Source organism: Neolamprologus brichardi, chromosome 11 (genome assembly GCF_056152115.1).
Source record: "Neolamprologus brichardi isolate AB-2024 chromosome 11, ASM5615211v1, whole genome shotgun sequence".
Classification (NCBI taxonomy): Eukaryota; Metazoa; Chordata; class Actinopteri; order Cichliformes; family Cichlidae; genus Neolamprologus; species Neolamprologus brichardi.
In genome coordinates this window covers 10872358-10898596 of record NC_142114.1, presented here as the reverse complement: position 1 = coordinate 10898596, position 26239 = coordinate 10872358, and the positions used below count along the sequence as shown (strand labels likewise).

The 26239-nt window shown below is 38.6% G+C and overlaps 2 protein-coding genes across 2 annotated transcripts in view; one reads left to right on the top strand and one right to left on the bottom strand.

Annotated features, from left to right (window-relative positions):
- snap91a (synaptosome associated protein 91a) overlaps positions 1-26239 on the bottom strand; it is an 80917-nt gene that overhangs the window by 17770 nt on the left and 36908 nt on the right. The window contains exons 2-12 of the mRNA XM_087847913.1: positions 14655-14797; positions 12203-12278; positions 10423-10525; positions 9765-9858; positions 9239-9350; positions 8913-9019; positions 8778-8819; positions 2920-2981; positions 2194-2206; positions 1796-1962; positions 1588-1682 (exon numbers count right to left, since the gene is read on the bottom strand). Of these exons, the coding sequence (XP_087704039.1) occupies positions 1588-1682; positions 1796-1962; positions 2194-2206; positions 2920-2981; positions 8778-8819; positions 8913-9019; positions 9239-9350; positions 9765-9858; positions 10423-10525; positions 12203-12278; positions 14655-14797 (1014 nt within the window). The remainder of the gene's footprint in view (positions 1-1587; positions 1683-1795; positions 1963-2193; positions 2207-2919; positions 2982-8777; positions 8820-8912; positions 9020-9238; positions 9351-9764; positions 9859-10422; positions 10526-12202; positions 12279-14654; positions 14798-26239) is intronic.
- Positions 17140-19392, top strand: LOC148100501 (uncharacterized). Its single transcript, XM_087847742.1, has one exon. The coding sequence runs from the start codon at positions 17270-17272 to the stop codon at positions 19328-19330; it is 2061 nt and encodes a 686-aa protein (XP_087703868.1). The 5' UTR covers positions 17140-17269; the 3' UTR covers positions 19331-19392.

Sequence of the window (26239 nt, the reverse complement as noted above, 5' to 3'; positions counted from 1 at the left end):
ATCACTAGAAACTCTCCCCTGAATACTGAAGGCTCTGTCACAGCTGAGCGACCATAATGTGACAGTGTGAGTCTGTTAAACTAAACCTAACAGCATGTTAAAGAGCTGGGCATAAGGCTGTAGGACAAGAGATACACAGTAGTTTACACCTCAGGAGGTCTGGTTTAACATGAGCTACAACTTTTAGCAGAAACTTCTCACAGCAGTACCAAAGGGTTATATCTGAAGCCAACACGTACTGGGCAAAGTGGCAATAACATCCAATAAACTTGATTTTCCTAACTAATTGTGTTTAATGCTAAAATAAATTTACTGCTTTTTATGTTTTGTTAATGTCTCTGATCTCCTTATTTTGTAATGTTTAGATTCCAGTTTAATTGAATCTTCCCTTCTATCCATTTCCTATTTTTAATAAATTCTATCTTTGTCTTTAAAAGAGTAAAATACTAATTAAAATATATTATCTTGTTAGCTTTCCAAAATTATAAGCTATATTGAAAAAAAAATCTATATTCATAACTAGAAGATCTGATCTAAATTTTCTTTCCTCTGTGTAAGTTTTTCTCACATTGAAAAAGATTGATGTTAATCTGTCTGATATATAAGCAAATAAGGTGAGTATGTTAGAAACAAAAAGCTGATCTCACAGTTTAATTCATAACACTCTATAATACCATGGATCTGATTGTTTACCTACATGGATCATTAGCTTATAGGGATGCTGACTTTTTGCCTGAAAATGATGAATCCAGTTGATTTGAACATTGTATCTGGAGCTACACTGACTATTCTAAGAATTCAAAATACAGCCTTGAAACAGTGCCATGTGAGTCTGTATTGTTCTGTACTGGACAAGCAATCTGATATGACGAACATAATTTCCCTAAAACACTTGATCTTTGGGACTAATGTTGTACTACAAGTCAGAAGTTCCAAAATTCCCAGTCAGTCATTTTTAACTGAAAAATCCCCTTACTTACAACTGAGAAAGTTAGGGAAGCCCCGCCAACCCCGACTTCATAATCCAAAATGGCCCCAGTGCATGTAAACGATAATAAAACTTCTAATCTGTGCCACCACTGCTGTGTCTTTGTGACTGGTTAAATAAGCCATATACAGTGCACTGACCCAGCTCTATTTATGAACTTGATGCACCGCTAATTTAAAGTGCAAGAAAAAAAACTATTATTGTGCTGCTTTCTAATTATGTATGGCTGCCTCCACCTCCGAAGAAGCAAAACAAATCCTACTTTTCTTTGCTTTTATTACTTGAATGAACCCAACTTGGGAGTGACATCAGTCCCAGCTCTGCCATCCAACTTCCGAGGTGAATGAAATGCAGCATGATTGAATGGGTGTGGGACTACTCTGGGGTCAGACCTGTCTCTAACAGCATTTAGCATGATATCTTTGTAGGCATTAATTTATAAGGTCCCTTTTTTTTTTTAACATTTTAGCTAATGTTAGTCAATCAAAGCTGCTAAATCAACAATCAGTGTCTAAAAATGTGGGAATATCAGCTTGTACTCAACTCAGAAAATGACGGGAGTTTCAAACATTTCATTTGGTATATCAAGATGACCTTACCTCCCCATCCAGTTGTGGAGGAAGCCGCTGCAGTGCCCCCTGCTGATGAGGAGGACATGGGATCTAGATCCAAGAGGAATCCATCATCAAGTGCACTGAACACAGGGGAAAAAGACAGTAAGGGTGTGTTGACAGAGGAATCCATTTAAAATGTGGTATCGATGCAGATAAGTTACAACAATCTGTTATATTGATGAGTAATTCTTACTTGCTGGCAGTGGTGGGGATTGGTGCAGTGGGAGTGACAGAGGGTGGAGGGGGCTTGGCAGGCGGCACGGGGCGGGCTGGAGGCCCACCGGAAGCAGCGGGAGGCGCGGGCTTGGCTGGCGCAGCAGGTGCTGCTGCTGCCGGCATGCTATTGTTAGCGGTAGCATCCTGCCGCAGAGGACAACCCCCGTTAGATGATGACCAACATATTCATGTAAGCTAATGTGATTCACGAGCTTTCTAAACAGATGAGTAACAATAAATCACTACCCATCTAAAGTAAAAACTGGTAAGGGTGAAGCCCTTGATTCAAGTTCTCAATAACTGTATTTTTGTCACACATAAATACAGAGTCCTGTTATCATAGCTACATTGTGATTATCATGAAGCATAGCTTACCTTTGTGGGCGACCTGCAAGAACAACAACAGCACATGAGTTAACGAGTTTAACGCTGTACACAATGGAAGCTAATGGCTGCTACTGAGACAGGAGGCAAAGTGACGGCTTAAATATCCCTTTGTCGTTTTCAGGCAGGAAGCATTTCAAAGCAAATCCATTAAGCAAGCATCTTCAATTAATGGATATATGCTGCATTGATGAGTTACAACTTCTTGGCCCCAGCGCCACTTGAACAAAGCTTTTTTATTTTGACATTCCACATAGAAAGTAATGACTGACATGTGACCCGAAGCTTTGTAAAAGTTGGGGCTGACTCTACAGTAGGATGATACAAAGGTGTCAGGTTAGCGATGACATGTGCGAAAAGGCAAGGCCTGTCATCGCTCCAAATGATTTGATGATGAAATGATGATTCTGAAAGATGCAGGATATTCAGACGCTGTGTCTATTCAATCACTGAGTAAAATAATGTATAACATGAATAAGGCAAAACACTGATGAATAACGGGAAACAATGGTGGTGGTGAAATAACATTTACAAGTCCTACTCTTATGGACAGAGATCACTTACTTATCCTCTCTGAGTTGTGTAAAGATAAGAAGAAATGACAAGTTGGAGAAGTATTAGTGAGTTTTACTACAGATGAGCACAACCCCTGCAAAAAAATGTTGCTGTTAAGCGTTAAAAAACCCACTAAATTGGTGTTTTGTTCGATCTACTTACGGTTTCTTCCCCTCCAAAGTATTGAGGTGGGTCTCCAGAGATGCCAGAAGGCTTTCGGGGGCCTGCAGACAAATACACAGAGAGGGGCTGCTAATTACTCAAACACAGACAGCATGTTGAGTACAGTTAGACAGAAAGGCATAAAAGCAGACCAGGGTGCAAAGGGTAATTTATGGATCACATTTGGATTGTGCGAATGCCTCTTTAACATGGTGGCTATAAAATAGAAGGACAGCAGCTGAGGAGATTACTTAATTGCCTTTTTTCTAATATGCTGATAGGCTGCAGACTGGCTAATATCCTGATGGCTGTTCTGCCTTCTCGTATTCCTGCGTGATGCTCTGATAACTGTCCTCCCTGCACAGTTTTATTTTCTCTAATCTCTAATCTAATCAACATTGACTCAGCATCACTGACTGTTGGAGCACCTCACTCTATTTTCATTTTCCTACATCTCTGAATGCACCGCTCCAAAGTGAACCTTAGGCTGGCACATTGCCTTAACTGTGACTTGAGTTTTAACACATTAGGGCTGCAAAATATCCTGACTGGCTCCTTCGTCCAGCACTTAATTAAATACATAAAAGAAACATGTTCTTTTGGAGTGCTAGCTTCTTCTCCTTTTTGTTTTGTTTTTTGTTTGCTTTTTTAGAAATGGAAATTTCTTACGATAAAAACATACAAACCAGTAAGGAAAAATAAATGTAAAACTGCTGCTATCCAAAATATATTTTTTATAATGTATAAAATATATTCAGGCACAAATACACAGCTCTGCTCTGTGCTGGTTCTCTGTTGGGACTTTACATCCATTTTCTTTTCTTTTTTAACCTTCACAATATTGTAAAATGATCTTTGGTTTTTGATATACAGTACTTTAATTGACCTTCTGTCACACAGTGGACACAAATTTATGCATGCCTTCTTCCACAATAGTTCACCAGGTTTCTTGAAGCGTATTCAAAGCTGTTCTTTGGATGTTGGCTGCCTTTTGTAAGTAAGTAAACTTTATTAAAACTTCATTTATATAGCACCTTTCTAGATAAACGATCACAAAGTGCTTCACACAAGGATAACAAAGTATAAAACAAAACAGACAACAGTTAACAAAATGCAATTTTAAAACAATGTGTTTTAATTGTTTTTTTAAAGAAGCTACTGAGTCCAGAGATCTTAAGCTCAGTGGGAGAGAGTTCCACAGTCTGGGAGCAAAAGTGGCAAAAGCTCTGTCTCCCTTAGTTCTCAGCCTTGTATGATGAATGACAAGTAGACCCTGATTGACCTACGAGACCTGCTAGGGACTTAGGGCTGTAGAAGTTCAATGATGTAGGCAGGAGCTTGTCCATGAAGAGCTCTATAAGTCAGTACCAGAATCTTGAAGTGGACTCTGAATCCAATGGGGAGCTGGGAGTTGGAGGAAGTTGTCAACTTTGATGGAATCTAAGCACTCATTCATTGTTCTGTTCTCTTTCAAGATGATCTGACGCTGCTTCAGTAATGCTGAGGTCCTAAATCTGAGGAGACCAGTCCATGATTGATAGTGTTTTATTATTTGTTTTTCAGGTATGGTTTTACTGCATTGGCAGTGTGTTTGGGATCACTGTCACACTGAAAAGTGAAGCTGTTGACAATCAGACACTTTCCCATTGCTATTACATAGTGAATTAAAGTCTGGGGGTATCAAAATATCATAATATATAAAGTTCTTGGCTAATAGCTCTTTGGGAATCAGCTTGTTGGTGTAAAAATAGGAATGCTTATGCTGGTCAAACTATGTTGCTTTCATACAACTAAAGAAATCAGAACAAACTTTGTTTTAGTAAAAGCTGCTAGTAACAAAATGCCTAAATATATCATTGAAAATGTTTCTTTCTGGGGACACGCCACTATTCAATGCCTTAAGTTGGATTTTTTTTATATACTTGAATGATTCACGGAGCAGTATTAAGTGCCTAAACAAAAAACAAAACATAACTAAAACAAACAAAAATCCCGTACAAAGACTGAACTGAAAACGAGTAAAAAAGCAGCCAATGTCTAAAGAAAAATCACTGGGTTCTTGGAAGTAAATGATAAAGAAATAAGGGGAGGCTAAAAAAAAATTCCATAGCATTATACATACTGAAATGGACAATAAACAATAATTGTTACACAAGCGCCAGGACACCACATTCAGAATAGAGCAGATACAGAAGCATCTTCATGCTAATGACAGCCACGATGCGGAGCTGCATGCTCAATCAAGCTAAACTCAACATAATCACCTAATGATGTGCAGTAAAAAGGATAGTATGATATTTAGAAAAATTCTTAAGAATCTCAGCAAAGGTTTTTTGTTCTTCCTATAACACTTTCTTTAATTCTCTGCACACTGGGTCTGTTTATTTATAGCTCCCTTTTAAAACTGAAGACTTACAAGGCAGATAATTTTGTCTTGACACTGAGAAGAATAGATAGATCATTATCACCCTGGGACTTTAAAGTGTCTGTCCTCACTACTCAGTACAAACTGTTCTCTGTGCAGAGGACATTTTTAACTGTTTAGCTCCATTATTGCAAAGCAAATGCAATAATGGCTCTCGTTTTAGGAAGCCTGAACCAAATCTCTGTGATAGCAAAAAGCTTCCAGGATAACGTATGAACGATATGATCTGAAATGGCTGACACTGCCATCACTGGAAGGATAATTTCTACATCTACTTGCTGCTCTAACAAAAAAAAACAACAACAAAACAACACAAAGTGTGCATGAGTGATGACATAACAACACAGCAAGTTAGTCAATGCTAAAATTATTCTGTCTTGTTTGTGCTGATGTAAATCCTCCTAGAAGGGATGAGAATAGAAATCTGTATTAGATACTGAAATAAAGGTTTCAGGGCTCTATAAGACTCACTCATCAACTGCATTTTAGCACAATATTCTGAGATGAATTTACTGTATGTAGGTTAGTCTGTAATGATCAGTGATACTGTTATGGCAATTTATTGCTGATAGCTTTTAACAATGGCTGGTAAAGGAAAGTGTGGCAGTTTAGATAGCTGATCTAGTACCATTTAATATTTATAGCTTATTTTATCAAACTAACAGAAAGAGATTTGTTTAGTTTTCTTTTCTCCTGCTCAGAACAGTCATAAATTGTTATGAGTTAGTCGCAGTGTCTGGACTCTTAACTCTGTATCAGATTTTCCTCATATTACAATATGGCCACCATCCAAATGGCATTGTCAGAAAAGTCAAGAAATTCAACCCAAAGGAAGCAAAGAATAAAGAGTTTCTCTATAGGCAGAACATCAGCATGCCATGTTGGGGCCAGATGTTGCTAGAACACCATGTTTATATGCTTCCCACACTTCCTTCACAAGTTATTGTGTAAAATTTACCACTAGAGGCCAGTAGATTGCAGATTGCAGTCAACTGAATTCTGTTTTCTTACCCCTCCTAATTTAAGTTCCTAAAACTTCCTACAGTGGCTGCTATAGGTAAAACAACTCTGGCCGTCAATCATCTGTAGCAAGTGTATGCTGTCACTCGGCTGTTTACCTGAGCTGGCAATATGCGTCTACGTCTCTACACTTATTTGCTCTGGAGGAAGCCATAAAACTTTGTGAAAGGGGTCTGATGTGAGTCGATGAGACAGAGAAGCTCAATTCTGACTGATGGCAGCAATACTGGGGTGAGTTGTTGAGGATATCTTGAACTTTTCTGTTGGTGAACACTGCTGTTAGCCACTGTTAGCTGCTGTTAGCTGCCATGTTAGTGATAGGAGTCGATGAGTTAGTAAGATGGTGTTAGTTTCTCTGAGCTGCTGCCAGCTGCTGTTAGCCGACATTAGTAAAATTGTATTTCGAGTGGATCTAATATTGTTGGACTTGGATACTTAGCAAAAAAAAATCTCATATGATGTGCAAATGTAATCAAACTGTTTATTCGAGGGAAAGTGTGATTTTTAAGACACTCGAGCCTAACATTAGTTGGCACAATGTTAAGTTATAACCAACTGTCGTTGTTGTTTAGCCAGCTCTTGTCAGCTGTCCAGAGACAGGAGGGTTAAAACTCTAATCTGCCGACAATCAGTACTTGCAACAATATCAGGGAAAAAAAATATGTTTATGCACATTTCCGTGTGTTCCAAGGTTTGAAGGTTGAAGAGAATCACATTTTATCCAGATGCCGGTCATGTCATCTCTTTCCTTTACATGAACACCTATGAGTTCTCTTATTCTACACCTCTGGTATACAATATATGTGGCCAAATAAATAAAACATGACTTGGCGGAACAACGATGTCCATCTCGGCCACTGTATTTAGGATGGCTGGACACTATGGCAGCTTGCACAAACTGATGCACACTCCTTTGTATTTTACCTGAGTTAATTATACGTTTGTGAGTTTGTTGGAAGACGTAATTACACACAAATTGATGTACATTTATAAGTACAATAACACTTTTTTTCTATTAAATAAAATAAAAGAAATAACTGACTATTTTTAATTGAGGGACAATAGAAGAACGTAATGTGTACAGATTAATAGGGAAAAACCTGAGGAAAATACAACAATGAAACATTTAATGAAGAAGATTTTTTTTGATGCTTGACATGTGTAAGATGTTTCAGGTTTAGATAAATATGAAGCTAGTGCTAGGAAGTTCTTATTTAGCTTAGCCTAAATACTGGTCTATCCATTAAATATTTCACCAGAAAAAACATAACCTGCTCTTTTTTGTCTTTATTAAAAATAGTAAAACTAATTTAATTCCATGTTTCTAGGAATGAGAAGACGCAAATAAGAAACGCCTCATTTTTAGCACACAGACATGACACTGGTTTTGAAATTCTCAGCTAACTTAATGTAAACAGACAGTACCTGAAATGCAGAAACAGGAGGTTAAAGCTAACACGATAACTTCTTTTAACTCTTATGTGAGCTGATATATTTCACAGCCATCCAACCTGTATCTCCAGATAAAGGCATTCTGTTTCAGTTCAAATGTTTTTTTGCAACTTGCTCAGCAATGACCTAACAAGCTTCAGACAGCACTACAGCACACTTTTCATGCAAGGCTGCCATGTCTGAAAGGAACAACCTTAGCCACAGAGTTTCCACAGCAGAACAGAGCTTTAAAAACTGCAACTGATTCAGGAAACAGCTGGAAAATTAGGTTTCTCATCCTGGGGATTGCTTATTATAAATACATCAGGAATCAGATTAGGAAAAATTAATCATGTGACTCTATAGCTGTCATGGAAACTGCAGCACAGTCTGAGGATAGCAATCTGCTCTGTTTTATACAGTTGTTGAACGAAAACTAGCTGTGCTAAAATCAGCCGCCTGATCAGCAGCATTGCTCAGCATGTCCTAGCTTTCATCCAGCTGGCTAGTCACATCATCCCACTTTGTCAGAGCGCCTGGTGTATGTCTGCTGGGTCTGCACTCACTGTGCAGTGTGCTTCAATTCAGTGCACTCAATGAGAGTTTAAATGGCTACCTAAGCTGTTTGCTCCCAAAGCTAGCTCTGTGCACTGCTAACTACTCACACTCTCAGCCCGAATGATCGATCTGCATCTCTGAAAGTAAAAAGAGAAGGGGAGCCACGGGGACCGTCAATCAACAAATGAACACAGCTTATTGGTTGTGTGGCGGTTGTGTTGTTCCTGTTTGTGAATTTCTGATTGTTGTCAAGTGGGAGCAGTTGTGGTGGACAGCAGAAAAAACAAATAGTAGCTTTAGACATTCATATTACATGTAATATAGTTAGAAAGACCACACCACTGTTAGTTAGTCTGTTAGCTTGTAGTCTAAAAGAATATTATATCTCCCAAAATGGCCCAAAACTCAAATTTGACAGTCTTACCTTAGTAAGCTCAGGTATGTCATTTTTGTCTATTCCCACTTCCTTTAAAAGAAAACAGCAAGAGGTAAGACAACAACTGCCAGAATGTACTTCAGCTACCAGCCAATCAGTGACACCTGCTGCTCAGAAGGTTACCTCAGCAATTTTGAAGAATTCGGAAACTCGAGTCATTCTTGTCAGGAACCGCTTGTAGATCTCAAGCCCATCTTTACACTGGCTTCTCTTCATTTGAAAAAATTTTTCTAGAAAGAAAAGAGGTTGAAATGTGACACCTTATCCCCCTGAATTTCACCCAAAGCTTTTCCTATTACTCTGCAGTATACATATCCAAACGTTTCCACAGACAAAAAGTATTTGCCACCCATTTTTTCTTTCAGGAGTAGTGTTAGAAATGAAATCCATCTGCTCACCCATCAAGACAGTGGCGTAAATAAAGGTAAAGTTCAGGGGTGACTCTTTACCTAACAGGTTGATGATGCCGTCATTATAGCAAGCATATAACTTGATCAGATCTTTGAAGAGCAGGAGAAAGCAGGCATTTATCACTCCATTGTTGAGATCCTTTGGATGCACCTGAGGGGACAAATATAGCTGAAGTCAAAATCTTCGTAAAATGTTTCCTATGATCAGCGTCTTCATTTAACATAGTCAAATTAGTGTGTATACTTGAGAAAAGTTTAATATCCTTCTTCAAAATGGTCTGGCAAGTTACCCAGCACACAGTCAGGTTTACTCGTTCCGTACGAGTGGATGCACCTCCACATTCATTTTTGTAGCGGTCATGTTGTCATCTTGTAGGTCTTTACCCTTCTAATGTTAGACGTAAAGCTAAACTATGACTCCAAACAATGTGGCCTGATATCATGTATCACTACTTTATAGATGCTGCTACAGTACACAGTTTTGTTAAAGCCGTTCAGTATCTCTAGGGCAATGTCAGGATGCCTTGTAGTGTGACATTGTCGCCTATTAGCGAGTGTCACTCACATCAAATTCCAGCAGTGCGTCGATCTGGCTCTGCAGAGTAGGCATTCCTTTCAGCAGCTTCTCTACTGACATGGTCCTCATCACACCCTCAGCTCTGAGACAGAAAGAAATGGAAATTGTGAGGTTTAAGCAGCAGCTCTGTAAAACAGAGCCTGGGGAGAAAGCTACTATGAACAACCCCCACTCCCTTGATTATTGGGGAAGACATGGTCTACTAACCACTGAAATGAATCCAGCCTCTGAACCTGTCACACACAAGTATCCGCCACTGTGTCTCATCTGTATTTTGTCTTTATTCTGAAGTCTATTTCTCAGTGCCAGTTTATCTAGCTAGAGGGACCTTGTGACTGCCAGCTAAATAGAGCAGTCCCATCCATAAGCATGAGTGTTACCCCTCTCTGTATTCATCTCTACATGCCAGTAAAGCAATGCACGTGGTTCAGTGCCAGGCTGGAGGTGATGGAGCCAATCCTACTCATAAACATGACCTTTGTGGCTTTGGGATATGTGCTATTCTGACTGATATGGACAGCGACTTGCATAAAGTGTATATTTCTGATCTTGGGTAAGAAAAGCATGTTAAAAGATGAAAAATTAATAACAGAGCTGAATTAATCATGCAGCAAGGCCATATGAGAAAGAGAAATAGATACTGCACCCTTTCTTGACACGGCCAAAGTCAAAAGACATCTGTCTGTAGGCAAACGCCTTCTCGTTGAGATAGCGGCTGTAGCGTCTGATAAATGTGGACATGTCGAGGCCTGAGGACAAAATACGCATAAGCATCCACATGCACAGCTCCCAGTGCAAGAAAGACATTAGCAAAGTGTTGAAAGGTTGTATATATCAAAAATGACACCAAAGTCAGACTAGCTTTTTCCACACACTTCCAGTTATGCTATAATTAGCTAAATGCCTGTCGCTTCAATCTTCATTCAACCTACATGTCTGTATGCAAATTATAAAAGTGAAGCTAAGAGATTTTAGCTAGGCTAGCATAATGGCTGTAAACAGCGAGGAAAAGTTAGCATGACTGTAAAATTTAGCAATTACAACATTATTTAACATATATATGTATTTCAAACACATTTATATGTGTTTCAAAAAAAAGGACAACTGATCTCTTAAGGGGCTTATGATTCAAAATCTACTCATAATAGGGCGGAGGTATCTTGTTAAAACTAATGACAGGTAGTAGGCCTCGCATAGGCTTCTATGGAAAATACTTAAATAAAAGCTTCTGACTGTGGCCTGGTTAGCCAAGTCACAGATTTAATGTTTAATAAAGATGATCCAGGGAAAGTCAAGTCTCCCCTTGGCCTATAAATAATGCTTATTTCAATATACAGAGTTAAACAAGTCTTAAAATTAGCTCTAACATTAAAAGGGCATTTAAGATCTAAGTGGGGCATACCTAGCTCCATAACCCCAGCACTTAAATATTTCAAGGAGCAGGGTGTGTGCTTGAGAAGCTGTGGGCCTATATTGGGTAAATCATAACATGGAAAAACTATTTGGTTTGAAATTGTTCTGTTTTGTTTCACTTTGCGTTTTTTTTTTAATCAGTTCATTTACTTTTCCATTTCCTCTTCATGTGATTTGCAGTTGAATATTTGTATTTTTTTATGGTTTTATAGAAATTGGATGCATGTAAGTTTTTATCTCTTATGTAATTATATTTCATCTCTAATAAATAACAAAATGATACAAAATGTGTACAAATGACCAGTTTTAGTTTTACAAAGCTTGTGCTGTTAGTTATGCTATGCTAAACTTAGCACTTAGCTTTAGCTTTATATAGAGTTATCTCAATCTAAAGCTAAACTTTGTATTTGTACTACAAAGAATATGAGCTAGTGTCAGCAGCTGATGAGCTTTACTCTGTTCAGGACTAAAAGTATGAAAGCTAGTCTCATTTTGATTACAAGTAAAGACAGCTAACCAAAAGAGTAGTACAGAGCTTCTGACTTAACCTTCCTAAACCACTTTTAAATGGATACATTTAGTGGGGATTTTGTCAGTGTAGAATCACCATAACAGTGCTTACCTCAGTAAACCCAGATTACCATAATCCTCCTGTTAAACTAATTTAGATTTTAAATGGTCTTAAAAATTGCTTTCCACATTATGTAGTTCAACTAGCAGGCAAAATGCTCATAAGAACAGCTTTTGGACCTACAATTCATCACAAAAAGACAGAAATAACTTCACTGGAACAAAATTGACTGAAAGGAACAGGGGTTACTGGAAGTGTTGCTGCTGCTTGCTTTTAAAATTCAAGTTTGTTCTGCTTTTGTATCTTCAAATATCCTAAACTGAGCTAATAGAGATGCAGAAATGGGCTAAATCAATTAGTGGTGGGATCCAGGATTACTTAAAGTTAGGGAACATGGGCAGGTGTGTCAGAAATTGGACAGAGGGAAGGGAACACCACGCACCATGGGAGCCAGTTCTGTCCAGGAAGTTGCTGAGGTTGAACAAGGTGTTTCTAGATGCCAGGAACTGGAGGAATCTCTGCAGGAAAAGATGCACACACAAGGTTAGCGAATCATCCTAAGAGACTTCAGTAATGAACACATGGCATATTCGCTGTTAATTCTATAGCTGATTAGCATTTTTAAACAGATGGTTGAATCTCTAAGGAGCTGTTCGGTACAGATACAGTAAGGCCCTCTGAACCCATTGTGGAGAATAGACATAAAAGGTGTGACTCTATACTTTTTTTGATTTTCTTGAACAGAAAATCTGCATTGAAGGAGCAGTGCTGCAGCTTTATGAGTGGGAGGGTGTGAATATCAAGGAGAGCGCTGGGAAATAAAGTTTCATGTAATAAAGAGAAATCTGCTCAGAAAGGCTTTCTAAGGCTTTCTAAAATGCTGTAAATGTGCAAAAAAAATAAATAAACAAATAATCTAGTCCTTAAGTAAACAAAGATTTTTGTTTTGGTTTGGATTTTGGGGGAGCTTTTCTGTGCCTGAAACTATAATTTAAAGACGATTGAATGCTTTGGATGAAAATAACAAAGTACGCTGTATCTGCTCTCGGATCTCCCTCTTTTTTATGTGCTCCCATGGAAAGTCAAAGGAGGCATCAATGACTGCAGATAAGGCATCAATCAAGTCAAAGAAACCATGAAAGGAGGAGCTGGGTTGAAGTGGGTTGTAAAGCAGCTTGCAGATGGCCAGCAATTGTGGCCTGCAAAGGGCTTATTATATCTGTTGAAGCTCAAACAAAATGAAAATAACTGAAAATGTGAAGTTAACCAAGTCTAGAAAAAAAATATTTAGATTTATTTATTTATTATTTTATGTTTTTGTTTTTTTTAAACCTGGTTATTCAAAACAACTAGCTTCCATAAGGCAAACTTCACTATTAAATCATACAGAAGTCTTGTGCCCACATTCACATCCACATCAGGCAGATTAGAGTAAAAACATGGAGAAGAAATTCCCCTCGTGACATTATGTACACACTGAGATCCGTTATTAAAAGATGCATGTGCAGTGCCACAGCATCCCATTGTGGCCCATGGTAAAGCAATTACACTTGTCCTTTCCTCTGACACCTGCTGTGGGGACTGCAAGGGTCAATGCTGTTATCTTCCTGTTGCTAAATCTCATCTGCTTCCTGTCAGCTCCTGCCAGGAAATGCACTCCCCCACCTCATAATAATTAATAGGAAACGTTAGGGCAGAGAAAGTAATGGCTTATTCCCAATTAGCCACAGTGTGTTTGCTTTTCTGAAGAATATTTGTGTATCAGTATTTCTCTCTCTGCTTTGTGTCATCTGCTGTTTATTTCTACGAGTTCCCCATTCAGAGAATTCCGCTTTCTTTATGTATCAGGACAACATTTGGGTCAGGGGGTCAGGGCCAGGCCAGTCCCTCGGCTAAAGCACAACTGCCATTGAATGAATGGGACTATGTTTTGCTGTTTCTCTTTCTTTATGGTCAGGAGTAGGGACATCCATGGCCATAGGTGAAGAAATGCTAGTGCTCTGACTGATAGTTTCCAACAAACAAATAAAAATTAAGCACAAAACAAAATACAGCAATGATTTTTGGCGTCAGACATACACAAACTCATGGTGGTGTAAATAAATGTATTAAGTCCAAGAGCAGGTAGAAGTCTAACACATATCAAGCTCTACCGCCTCATATAAATACAAAGAAAAGCACAAACTAAACTTTATGCAGGCTGTCGATATTCACAGAGATATGTACACATGACAATAATAATGGACAATAGTGGATGACTCGACAGCACAAAAAAGCCAAACATTATATTTACCGAGCCAATTCATCCTCATATTCACAGAGCTTTTCGTCTGTCTGAACATATACGGTGACAAAAAGATTTTCACTGCCTCTGTGCAGTTTTTTTTTCACAATGTTCCTCCCTTGACTGTAACTTTCATCTGTGTTAAACCTGTAAAATCCCATTTTCTCTTTCAGTTCCCCTTAAAGAGATTTGAACTTCCATTTATTTTGGCCACTTGAGGCCTATAGACATAGAGCTGACAGAAAGTACTGCATGCACTGTGCATCTTTTTCTCTGGAGTGGATCAGTGGATAGTGGATAGTTTAAAACTATTCACACACACAAAAAAAGAAAATATCAGTTCACTAGGCTGGCAGAAATAAGAAAACTACTGATTCATCTTTTCTGATTACATTTTCACAAGGAAAAACATAACTGTTGCAGATTTTACCTGTTGTTATGTCTTTATATTGCTGGATGAAATGAGATCAAAACCAAACCTTGTATACATAAACAAGGCTATTCCTGAACAACTACAGGCCTCTGTTGTGTCTGCGGGGGGCTAAACCCACATTAATGGCCACAAAAAGACTCAAAGTGGAAACTAAGTTTGCGTGTATTGTGATCTCACCTCATTGCCATGCACCATAAGGTGGTGTGTGGTGATCAGGGCTTTGAAAACCACCACCCAGCTGGCATTGCCAGCCCTCTCTATCAGCGTGTCGGCCATCTGGGGGACGTTCACGTTGGTTTCTTGGGTGGCCTGGATCAGGTCTGAGAAGCACAAGGGAAAGATGGAACAAGAGGTCAGCTCATGGATACTAGCAAGGGACATAAGCAGCACAGGTACAGACTGTACTGAAAGCCTTTTCATTTTAGGAGGTAATGGCAACTCAAACTGCTACACTGAAAGAAGGAAGATGGGCGAGAAGGGACGAATAAGAGTGCACTTGAATAAATGCAATGACACTGCATCTGGCTGCTGCTACATTTCACAGTCACACTCTCACAGTTGTCACTTAAAATGACTGAATGGTTTCACATGCAAAGCACTCCCTCAAATGGAAAAACGCCTTCAAATGGAAAGAGATTTTATACAGCCTTTTTTCAAAAGTTTCTTGTTCTCAGAATCATAATAAGGAGCTGCCACTTTTATAAACTAAACTGCCGTGGCCACACAACACATCGTCATCATTGAATACCATCTTTTAGGGCTAGAATTAGATATTGATCTCTGTGAACTCTTATTTTGCCAATCAAGTGTCCATTTTTAGTCTGCAGCAGGCTCATCTGTGCAAGCAAGAAGAGCTCATCTGTGTGAGCAGAGCTGCGTTGGCAAGCTGCTGATTTACATCATATTGAAATGTACTTAGATGAGCTCTTCACATTATGCCACTAGAGCCTGGTGTGAGTCACACTGGCTGCTGCTTTGTTTCGTTTCTGCAACCAGTCATTAACACCAGCAGGCAGAGCGCAGAGAGGAAGGCAGTGGAATATTCCACAGCAGAAAGACACAGAGAAGAAAATGAAACAAGAACTGCAATTCCAATCAGACGTGTGGATCTATGGTGGGCAGTCAGTGCACCACCAGGAAGTAAAAAAGTTTTTAAGTTGTTAAGTAGCTGAGCGATATTAAATCATAAATTACTGATATCAATAATCCATGTTAATAATTAAATACATTTCATGATGAGGAACAAAAAAGCATAACTTTCCTGTAGAAGATATGACAATATGTTTTCAGCCTGTCATAAAATAGGCAGTCTTTAAAGTGGGCACCTTTAATTATTAGGTACTTAAATGTGATATGCAATTTAATACAAAATACTATGAAGCAAGTTCTTTTTTCATATTCCACAGCCCGGCGGACCTTCCAGCTGATGCTTTACTTTCTCAATAAAATTGATGTCTTGGTATTTCCTCGTTTAGCTCGCTCTAGTGCAGAGGAGCAAGAATTAAAAGAGAAAGTTGATTTCGAAAGCAATGTTTCAAAGAGCTCAACAAAAATGAGCAAACAAACAAGCTGTTGCTATACAGGTCCTTCTCAAAAAATTTGCATATTGTGATAAAGTTCATTATTTTCTGTAATGTACTGATAAACATGCTTTACAGAGTTTGTGAAACAGTTGTACGTGTGGTCAGATTGTTTTGTATTTGTGTGTGGATTGAAGCACATGCATTAGAGCACATCAATCACTGCACATATTTTTAAAATCTTAGTTTAAATAAAGTTTTTGATTATTTATTATAAAAAAGAGATGATATATATATATATATATATATATATATATATATATATATATATATATATATATATATATATATATATATATATATATATATATATATATAATGCAGTGGGTACTCCACCAGCTAACATGTCAGTTAATTTGACACATAACACCAGTTAGTTCCTCCCTTTGGTGAAAGCTGGGCTCTTCAGTTCAGCATGGTACAGCTCCAAATATTCTGCAACATCAAACCCTCTGTCTGCTAATGTTACATCACCTGGGCTGAGGCAGTCCAGGTAATTTCAACAGTTTTTTGTTTTTAAAGTTTAGATATAAAGAAAAAAAGAAAAGTAACATTTGTCACTCTCTATCGTCACGATGGAAGATTCATTTTCATCTCATAATTGTTAGCACCAGTTCTAGAAAAGGAGACAGGTTTGTTCCAGTGTGCAGAAATGTTATTATAAATGTTCAAACTACTGCACTGTAAAATCTAATTAGTTCCCAGAACTCAAAAAACTATGCAAACTCGTTACCTCCAAAAAATTGAGTAAAGTTTACTTAAGATGACTGTTGGGACAACTTATTCATTGCAAGTATGCAGTACTAAGAATAACTTGATGTTCCTGAAGGTGCATTATGAATTGTTTACCCACTGACAAACATTTTGAGTTCTACTAAATTAAAAAACAATTTGTGGTAACCTGATTATGATTTAAAAAGAATGATCAACAACACTTCTTGTAATGGTGTTAAAATCAGCCCAGTGTTTATTTTCAAATGCAAAAAGTAAACTAAACTGCCGCCATCTCTTGGCAACTATGACACGTTTAGAATCTTATGACCACTTTGTCCTTTGATCCTTTGATTCTAAAAAATCCTTAAACAGGGGTGAGACACAACCACTTTTAGTCCGTTATTCGCAACATTTATGTTCGTAGCGTTCAAACATTCGCCAGAGAAATCTTTTAAAACATTTGGATCCTTTTGAGAGTGACAGTTTACAGATTAAAACATGTCTCAGAGAAAAAAAAATAAAGAAATCCTTGAAGAGAACGAACACCTGAAAATAAACCAGAGAGACTTGCAGTGCCAACTCCAAGACATGGAGGAGAAATACAGAGCACTGCAGGTAAAGCTTGATGAAAGACCGCACACAAAGGAAGACTTTCTTCAAGAAAAAAGGCTACAGGAGATAAAACAGAAGGAAATGGATTTCAAGCTTCAGGACATGGAGAAACACAACAAAGGCTTGCAAATCAAGCTTAATGAAGCTCTGCAAAAAAATAAAGAGCTCCTCCAAGAAAAAGATCAACAGGACATGAAGCAGAACAAACTCCAAGGCATGGAGGAAAAATACAAAGCGCTTCAGGTAAAACTTGATAAAACACTGAACAAAAATAAGGAGTTGCTTCAAGAACAAAAGCAACAAGAAATTAAACAGAAACAAACGGACTGCAAGCTTGAAGACGTGCAGGAAAAATACACAGCGCAGAAAATAAAGCTTGATAAAGCACTGCAGAGAAATAAAGATTTCCTTCAAGAGAAAGAACAGCAAGACATGAAACAGAAACATCTGGATTGCAAGCTTCAGAACATCGAGAAACACAATGAAGGCTTGCAAGTAATGCTTGCTGAAGCTCTGCAAAAGAATAAAGAAATCCTTGAAGAGAAAGAAAAACTGGACATTAACCAGAGAGACATGCAGTGCCAACTCCAAGACATGGAGGAGAAATACAGAGCGCTGAAGGTAAAGCTTGATGAAAGACCGCACACAAATGAAGACTTTCTTCAAGAAAAAAGGCTACAGGAGATAAAACAGAAGGAAATGGATTTCAAGCTTCAGGACATGGAGAAACACAACAAAGGCTTGCAAATCAAGCTTAATGAAGCTCTGCAAAAAATTAAAGAGCTCCTCCATGAAAAAGAACAACAGGACATGAAGCAGCGAAAACTCCAAGGCACGGAGGAAAAATACAAAGTTCTTCAGGTAAAGCTTGATAAAACACTGAACAAAAATAAGGAGTTGCTTCAAGAACAAAAGCAACAAGAAATTAAACAGAAACAGATGGACTGCAAGCTTGAAGACGTGCAGGAAAAATACACAGCGCAGAAAATAAAGCTTGATAAAGCACTGCAGAGAAATAAAGATTTCCTTCAAGAGAAAGAACAGCAAGACATGAAACAGAAACATCTGGATTGCAAGCTTCAGAACATCGAGAAACGCAACGAAGGCTTGCAAGTAATGCTTGATGAAGCTCTGCAAAAGAATAAAGAAATCCTTGAAGAGAAAGAAAAACTGGACATTATCCAGAGAGACATGCAAGGTGTGCAGGAACAACACGGAGCGCTGCAGGCAAAGCTTGATGAAACACTGCACAAATATCAAGAGCTGCTTCAAGACCAAGAACAACAGGAAATAAAGCAGAAAGAAGACAAAGAAATTCTTCAGGACTTTGAGAGGAAAAACCTAAACCTGCAAGAACTTTATAACAAACTGAACTACAAAACAACTGAACTGGAAGAGGAAAAGGAAAAGCTGCAAAACCAATGCTCAGAGATGCAGAGTAAGCTCAATGACATGCTGAGAAAAAACACAGAACTCGAGGAACTTTCAGACAACTTGAAGTGCAAAAACACTGAGATGCAGGTGCTAAAGCAACAACTAGAGAAAACAAACAAAGACCTGCAGTGTACACTTCAAGCTTTCGAGAGGAGCAGTCAGCAGTTGGAAGACACGCACAACAAATTACAACAGAGTTATACAGAGCTGCACGAGGCAAAGCTAACGCAGGAGGCAACATCTAAAGAAATGAAAGAAAGGCTTGAAGACAAACAAGCTAAATTGGAAAAAGTGGAGAAAACATGCAAGAGACTTGAGAAGGAGAATGCAGAGACAGTCGATCAGCTGAGAACCCTCATCCTAGAAAAAAAAGTGCTCGTGGAAAAGCTGATGGAAAAGAAGAAAAAAAGATTCCGCTTCTTCTGGAGGAAGAACACTCCTGCTTTTTCTTCTTTTTCTACTTTTTCTACTGCTGATGTCACCTCGTCTTCCTCCACCTCCGTCCCATCTTAATTTTCACCTCTCCTCTCCCTTTCTCTCCCTTTAACTCCTAACACCTGTCCCATCTATCCCCCCCCCCCCCCCCCTCTCTCTTTTCACCCTCATCCCCCAACCAGTCCCGACAGTTGACTGCCCCCTCTAGAGCCTGGTTCTGTCATAGGTTTCTTCCTTTATAGGAAGTTTTTCCTATCCACTGTCGCACCTAGTGCTTGCTCAGAGGGAATTGTTGGGGTTTTCTCTCCTCTATCCCTTTCCTTCTTTCTATCCCTTTCCTTTCCCTTCTTCTTTACAACCCCCCCCCCCCCCCCACACACACACACACACACACACACACCCCTTTCTATTTCCCAAATTAATAATAAACACAATTGGCAAAATTTTAAAAAGTCAGATCAATGTCTTCATTCAAGAATGAATTGTCTTTGTCACGGGGTCATGTGTATTTTGTGTTTTCCTCGGGCTGGTGATTCTTGCAGTCGTTGAGCCCAGGAGTCCAGATTTTTAGTGTTTTAATCACATTTAGTGTTACATTTTAGATCACAACAATAGGATATCCACAATTTAGAATTCAGGCATTTGTTTTTTTCAATATTGTAATCCTTCTATGATTGCAGGTGTTTAGAGTTAATTCGTTGATTCAGATGATTAGGTTAATCACTCGTTTAGAGAACCTTTTCATGATATGCTCATTTTTTGAGATAGGAATTTTGGGTTTTCATGAGCTGTATGCTAAAATCATCAATATTAAAACAATGAAAGGCACGAAATACTTCAGTTGTGTGTAATGAATCTAAAATCTATGAAAGTCTAATGTTTATCAGTACATTACACAAAATAATGAACTTTATCACAATATGCAAATTATTTGAGAAGGACATGTACACTTTGACACACATTGGAACTTTTAGCTAAAGGAAGAGTTTCTGAATTTTACAGGAAAAAATATCATTAATATGTCCCAACTTCATTGAACAAAGATATAAGAAAGTGAGGACAGTGTCACAGGCTGGGTCTCTGACCCAGCGCTCTGAGTTCATTTTGCATTTTTCTCATTTTAGATTTGTGATTAATTTGTGTCATTCCTATTTAGCTTTAGTTAAGGAAAGGCAGTTATTATTTATTGTTTCCTTGGTTTCTACGTTTGAGTTCTTGTATCGTTCATCATGTGTTAGGTCTGTTAAGCTTGTTTTCATGTCTAGTTTCAGTGTTTCTTTTAGACCCCATTCCTACAAAACTGCTCAAAGAAGTTCTGCCATTGATTAATTCTTCGATCTTATATATGATCAACCTATCTCTAATAATCGGCTATGTACCACAGGCCTTCAAGGTGGCTGCAGTTAAACCTTTACTCAAAAAGCCATCTCTAGACCCAGCAGTCTTAGCTAATTATAGGCCAATCTCCAACCTTCCTTTCATATCAAAAATCCTTGAAAGAGTAGTTGTCAAACAGCTAACAGATCATCTGCAGAGGAATGGTTTATTTGAAGAGTTTCAGTCAGGTTTCAGAGCTCATCACAGCACAGAAACAGCTTTAGTGAAGGTTACAAATGATCTTCTTATGGCCTCTGACAGTGGACTCATCTCTGTGCTTGTCCTTCTTGACCTTAGTGCAGCATTCGATACTGTTGACCATAATATTCTATTAGAGCGATTAGAACATGCTGTAGGTATTACAGGTATTGCACTGCAGTGGTTTGTATCATATCTATCTAATAGACTCCAATTTGTGCATGTAAATGGAGAGTCCTCTTCACACACTGAGGTTAATTATGGAGTTCCACAGGGTTCAGTGCTAGGACCAATTCTGTTTACATTATACATGCTTCCCCTAGGCAGCATCATTAGAAGACATAGCATACATTTTCACTGCTATGCAGATGACACCCAGCTCTATCTGTCCATGAAGCCAGATAACACACACCAATTAGTTAAACTGCAGGAATGTCTTAAAGACATAAAGACTTGGATGGCCACTAACTTTCTGCTTCTCAACTCAGATAAAACTGAGGTCATTGTACTCGGCGCTGAAAAGCTTAGAAATTTGGTATCTAACCAGATTCTTACTCTGGATGGCATTACCTTGGCCTCCAGTAACACTGTGAGGAACCTTGGAGTCATTTTTGACCAGGATATGTCCTTCAACGCACATATTAAACAAATATGTAAGACTGCGTTCTTCCATTTGCGCAACATCTCTAAAATTAGAAATATCCTGTCTCAGAGTGACGCTGAAAAACTAGTTCATGCATTTATTACTTCCAGGCTGGACTACTGCAATTCATTATTATCAGGATGTCCAAAAAACTCACTGAAAAGCCTTCAGTTAATCCAAAATGCTGCAGCAAGAGTACTGACAGGGACTAGAAAGAGAGAGCATATTTCTCCTGTTTTGGCTTCCCTTCATTGGCTTCCTGTTAAATCCAGAATTGAATTCAAAATCCTGCTCCTCACATACAAGGTCTTAAATAATCAGGCCCCATCTTATCTTAATGACCTTGTAGTACCATATCACCCTATTAGAGCACTTCGCTCTCGCTCTGCAGGCCTACTTGTTGTTCCTAGAGTATTTAAAAGTAGAATGGGAGGGAGAGCCTTCAGTTTTCAGGCCCCTCTTCTGTGGAACCAGCTTCCAGTTTGGATTCGGGAGACAGACACTATCTCTACTTTTAAGATTAGGCTTAAAACTTTCCTTTTTGCTAAAGCATATAGTTAGGGCTGGACCAGGTGACCCTGAATCCTCCCTTAGTTATGCTGCAATAGATGTAGGCTGCCGGGGGATTCCCATGATGCATTGAGTTTTTCCTTTCCAGTCACCTTTCTCACTCACTATGTATTAACAGACCTCTCTGTATTGAATCGTATCTGTTATTAATCTCTGTCTCTCTTCCACAGCATGTCTTTATCCTGTCTTCCTTCTCTCACCCCAACCGGTCGCAGCAGATGGCCGCCCCTCCCTGAGCCTGGTTCTGCCGGAGGTTTCTTCCTGTTAAAAGGGAGTTTTTCCTTCCCACTGTCGCCAAAGTGCTTGCTCATAGGGGGTCATATGATTGTTGGGCTTTTCTCTGTATCTATGAAGCGCCTTGAGGCGACATTTGTTGTGATTTGGCGCTATATAAATAAAATTGAATTGAATTGAATTGAATTGTTTCCTGTTTTATTTTGAAGGAGTCGTGTGTTCTTTGTTCATTGTATTTAGTTTCACTTCCCCTGTCCTGTCATTAGGCTCATGTAAGTCAGCTGTTCCTCCATGTGTTCCCACATCCCCTAATCACCTCCTGTGTATTTTAGTTCTCTGTTTTCAGTGTGTCATTGTCAGATCGTCTGCTTTGTTTGCAAGCCAAGAAGTTGTGTCAAGTTTCCTCATGTCAAGTCCATGTTCCTGTTGTAGGTTTATAGTTAATTTAGCTCACCCAGTTTAGTTTATTGTTAGCCTTGCCTTTTGCCTTTTGTTTACAGTTATTTTGCCAGCCTCAATAAACGGCTTGTTTTCTGTTATTCAAGTCATGTTTCACATTTCGTTTTCATCTGCATTTGGGTCCACCCTTCACTCTACACACAGTCAGCCCTGCTGATTGTGACAGACAGGGCAGAGGTATTTGCATGATCAGCAAGAGCCATTTCATAAACTGGAATTCAAGGCTCACGTGTAAATTATATCGTAAACAAGAAGCACTCCATCACAGTAGTTCACTCTCTGGGCAGTATTTACTTTTAAGTGAAAAGCATTATATTCTGTTTATATTCATTGTGTTTTCTTTGTTCTTTTTAATCATACTAGAAGTTTGTAGTGCAGTAAAAATCTGATCAAGGTAGCCGGACAGGTTTTCACTTACACAAGCATTACACAGTATTCATTTGTAAATAACTGGACACGAAAGACTAGAGATAAAAAATGTGATATAATATTATACTGCGGTGTATTTCGAACAAACTAGGCAGCTTATTGTCTTTCTCTTGATGATAATTTCTTTCTTTTTTTATGGCTCAAAACTATTTGTTATGAAAGCAAAACAAACAAACTGATGTTGTATAAATTGATTCAGGATTATTTACTTCGAGTCCAGAAATCATAGCTGTCTCATCAGATCCAGTTGTGACATTAGCTATAGTTTCCGCGGAGGGTACTTGGTTCTGTATGACAGCACAGCTTTTAGGTTGAATTCAAGCGCTTGAGTACAGCCTGATAATTAGAGGCCTGCAAACGGTTTGCTGATGAACTTTTTTTTTTTTCAATATAATTTTTATTGATTTTATAATTAAGCAGCATACAACAATCACCTTCAAAAGAACACAATAGAAGGTGGACGGCACGTCAACAAGGTGGTAATACAGCATACAAAAATTGTAAGACAGAGTACATTTCACTTAAGTTTATCCATCAGGCTAATGACTGGTTGCCAAATCTTATAAAACACACTCTCTCGGTTAGACAAGGTAAACCTGATTTTCCCCAGATGGAGTACACTTCCAAATTGTCTCAACCACATTTCGAAGGTAGGAGGTTTATCAGACTTCCAGCTGAGAAGTATCAACTTTCTAGCCACAAGAGTAGTCATTGACACAACCTGCGTCTCTGTCTTGTCCCTTGCCCATCCCGGTTCAGACACCCCGAATAATGCTGCAAAGGGGGTACATGGGACCTCCCTGCCAATGGCTTTGGTCAGAAAATCAAACAAATGATTCCAAAAAAGCTGTAGTTTTTGGCATTGAAAGAAAAGGTGAGATAAAGTTCCTCGACCACTTGAACACTTAACACAGAGGGCTGAAACGTTCTTATATATTTTTTCCACTTTAGTGGGAGAAAAATGCAACCTATACACAACCTTAAATTGGATCAGACAATGTCTAGCATTTATAGAACTACAATATATATTCTTAATGCACTCTTGCCAAAGATCATCAGTAACATCCACCCCCAGTTCTTCCTGCCACTGCTCCCTAAAAGTATCAGATGAAGGACTGTATATATCTAGTAAGGCCCTGTAAAAGCGAGACACAGCACCTCTAGTGTAGGGCTCAACTGACATGAAGCTGTCAAGCACTGAGTTTTGAGGAATCAAATTGTATTGTGGAATAGATGCTTTGATGAAATGTCTTAACTGTAAAAATCTGAAAAAATGTGAATTAGGAAGATTAAATTTCACCCTCAATTGCTGAAAAGATGGAAAATGTCCATCAATGTAAATATCTTTGAGAGAACAAATCCCTCTTCCCTGCCATGTCACAAACGTGATGTCCTCCAGCCCAGGCCTGAAGGCATGATTGTTACATATTGGAGCATCCAAATACATTTTAGGAGCCTTTACTGTACCCAATAGTTGGTTCCAGACCTTAATTGAATTTTGAATCACAGGATTTCTGCCATATAGTGTATTCATCACTTTTATCGGGCTATTGAGCAGGGCTGGAAGACAAGTTTGTCCACAAGACAGGTGTTCCATCATCAACCATGAAGGTTGTCCTTCCAAATCAGCACCTGGAGTACACCTTCGCCAAAATGAAAAAATATTTAAGTGTGCAGCCATATAATATAATCTAAAATTTGGGAGTCCAAGGCCACCACAAGTCTTATGTTTAACAAGATGTTTTTTGGAAATTCGAGGAACCTTACCCGACCACACAAAGGAGGATACAATAGATTCCAGCTTCTTAAAATATGACTGGGGAATGCACACTGGGATCGACTGAAAGATGTACAAAAATCTGGGCAAAACTACCATTTTGATGGCATTAATCCGCCCCACCATGGAAATTGGCAATGTGATCCAAAACTCAATATTCTTCTCCAATTGATTAACTTTTCTATCCCAATTTTGCTTTAAAAGTTGTGACACTTTACGTGTGACTGTGATACCGAGACATTCAAACTTATCTAGCGCTATTCTAAATGGAGTATTATGCAGATAAGCCATGTCCACCAGATCCGACAGAGGCATAAGTTCACTTTTCGTCCAATTTATCTTATACCCTGAGAGAGAGCCAAATGCGTTAATAAGCTGCAATAGTGGACTGATCGAGGTCTTAGGTTTTGATATGAATAAAACTACGTCATCAGCATAAGCGGAGAACTTATGAGGAATACCCTGATGTATAATCGGTAGTATATCAGAACTTAGCCGTATACGAGCTGCTAAAGGTTCTAGGGCCAGGGCAAAAATAAAAGGAGAAATGGGATCTCCCTGCCGCGTGCCCCTGTGCAATCGAAAAGGGCTTGATACATCATTATTAGTCCTTACCGAGGCCATAGGTCCTTTGTACAAAATTCTAATCCAATTGATAAAAGAATCACCAAATCCAAATTTGGATAATACAGTAAACATATACGGCCACTCGACCTGATCAAAAGCTTTTTCAGCATCCAAAGCTATTTCCACAGAATCATCTGAACACCTAGCAGGACTATATATGAGATTAAATAATCTACGCAAATTAAAATAAATGTAGCGGTTAGGGATAAACCCTGTTTGATCTGCATGTATAAGTTTAGCAATATGATCTTTAAGGCGGTTTGATAATACTTTCGTTAATATCTTGGTCTCAACAGAAAGGAGAGATATAGGCCGATAGGACGAGACAGACATAGGATCGCGATCTTTTTTAAGAATCAATGAAATTACACCATGATACAATGAACTTGGCAGCGAGCCAGACAATTTTGAATAGTTAAACATACGCAAAATCAGAGGGGCTAGCAATGAGGAGTAAGCTTTATAAAACTCTGCTCCAAAACCATCTGGCCCAGGGGCCTTATTATTTGACATCTGTTGAATAGCTGTCTTAATCTCATCTAATGTGAAGTCCGCCTCCAAATCTGCAACTGCCTCATCATCTAATTTTGGGAGATTACACTTTTCCAGAAAGTCCTCAATTAATGACTGACTCGCAGAACTCTTAGAGCTATAAAGATCACGATAAAAATCT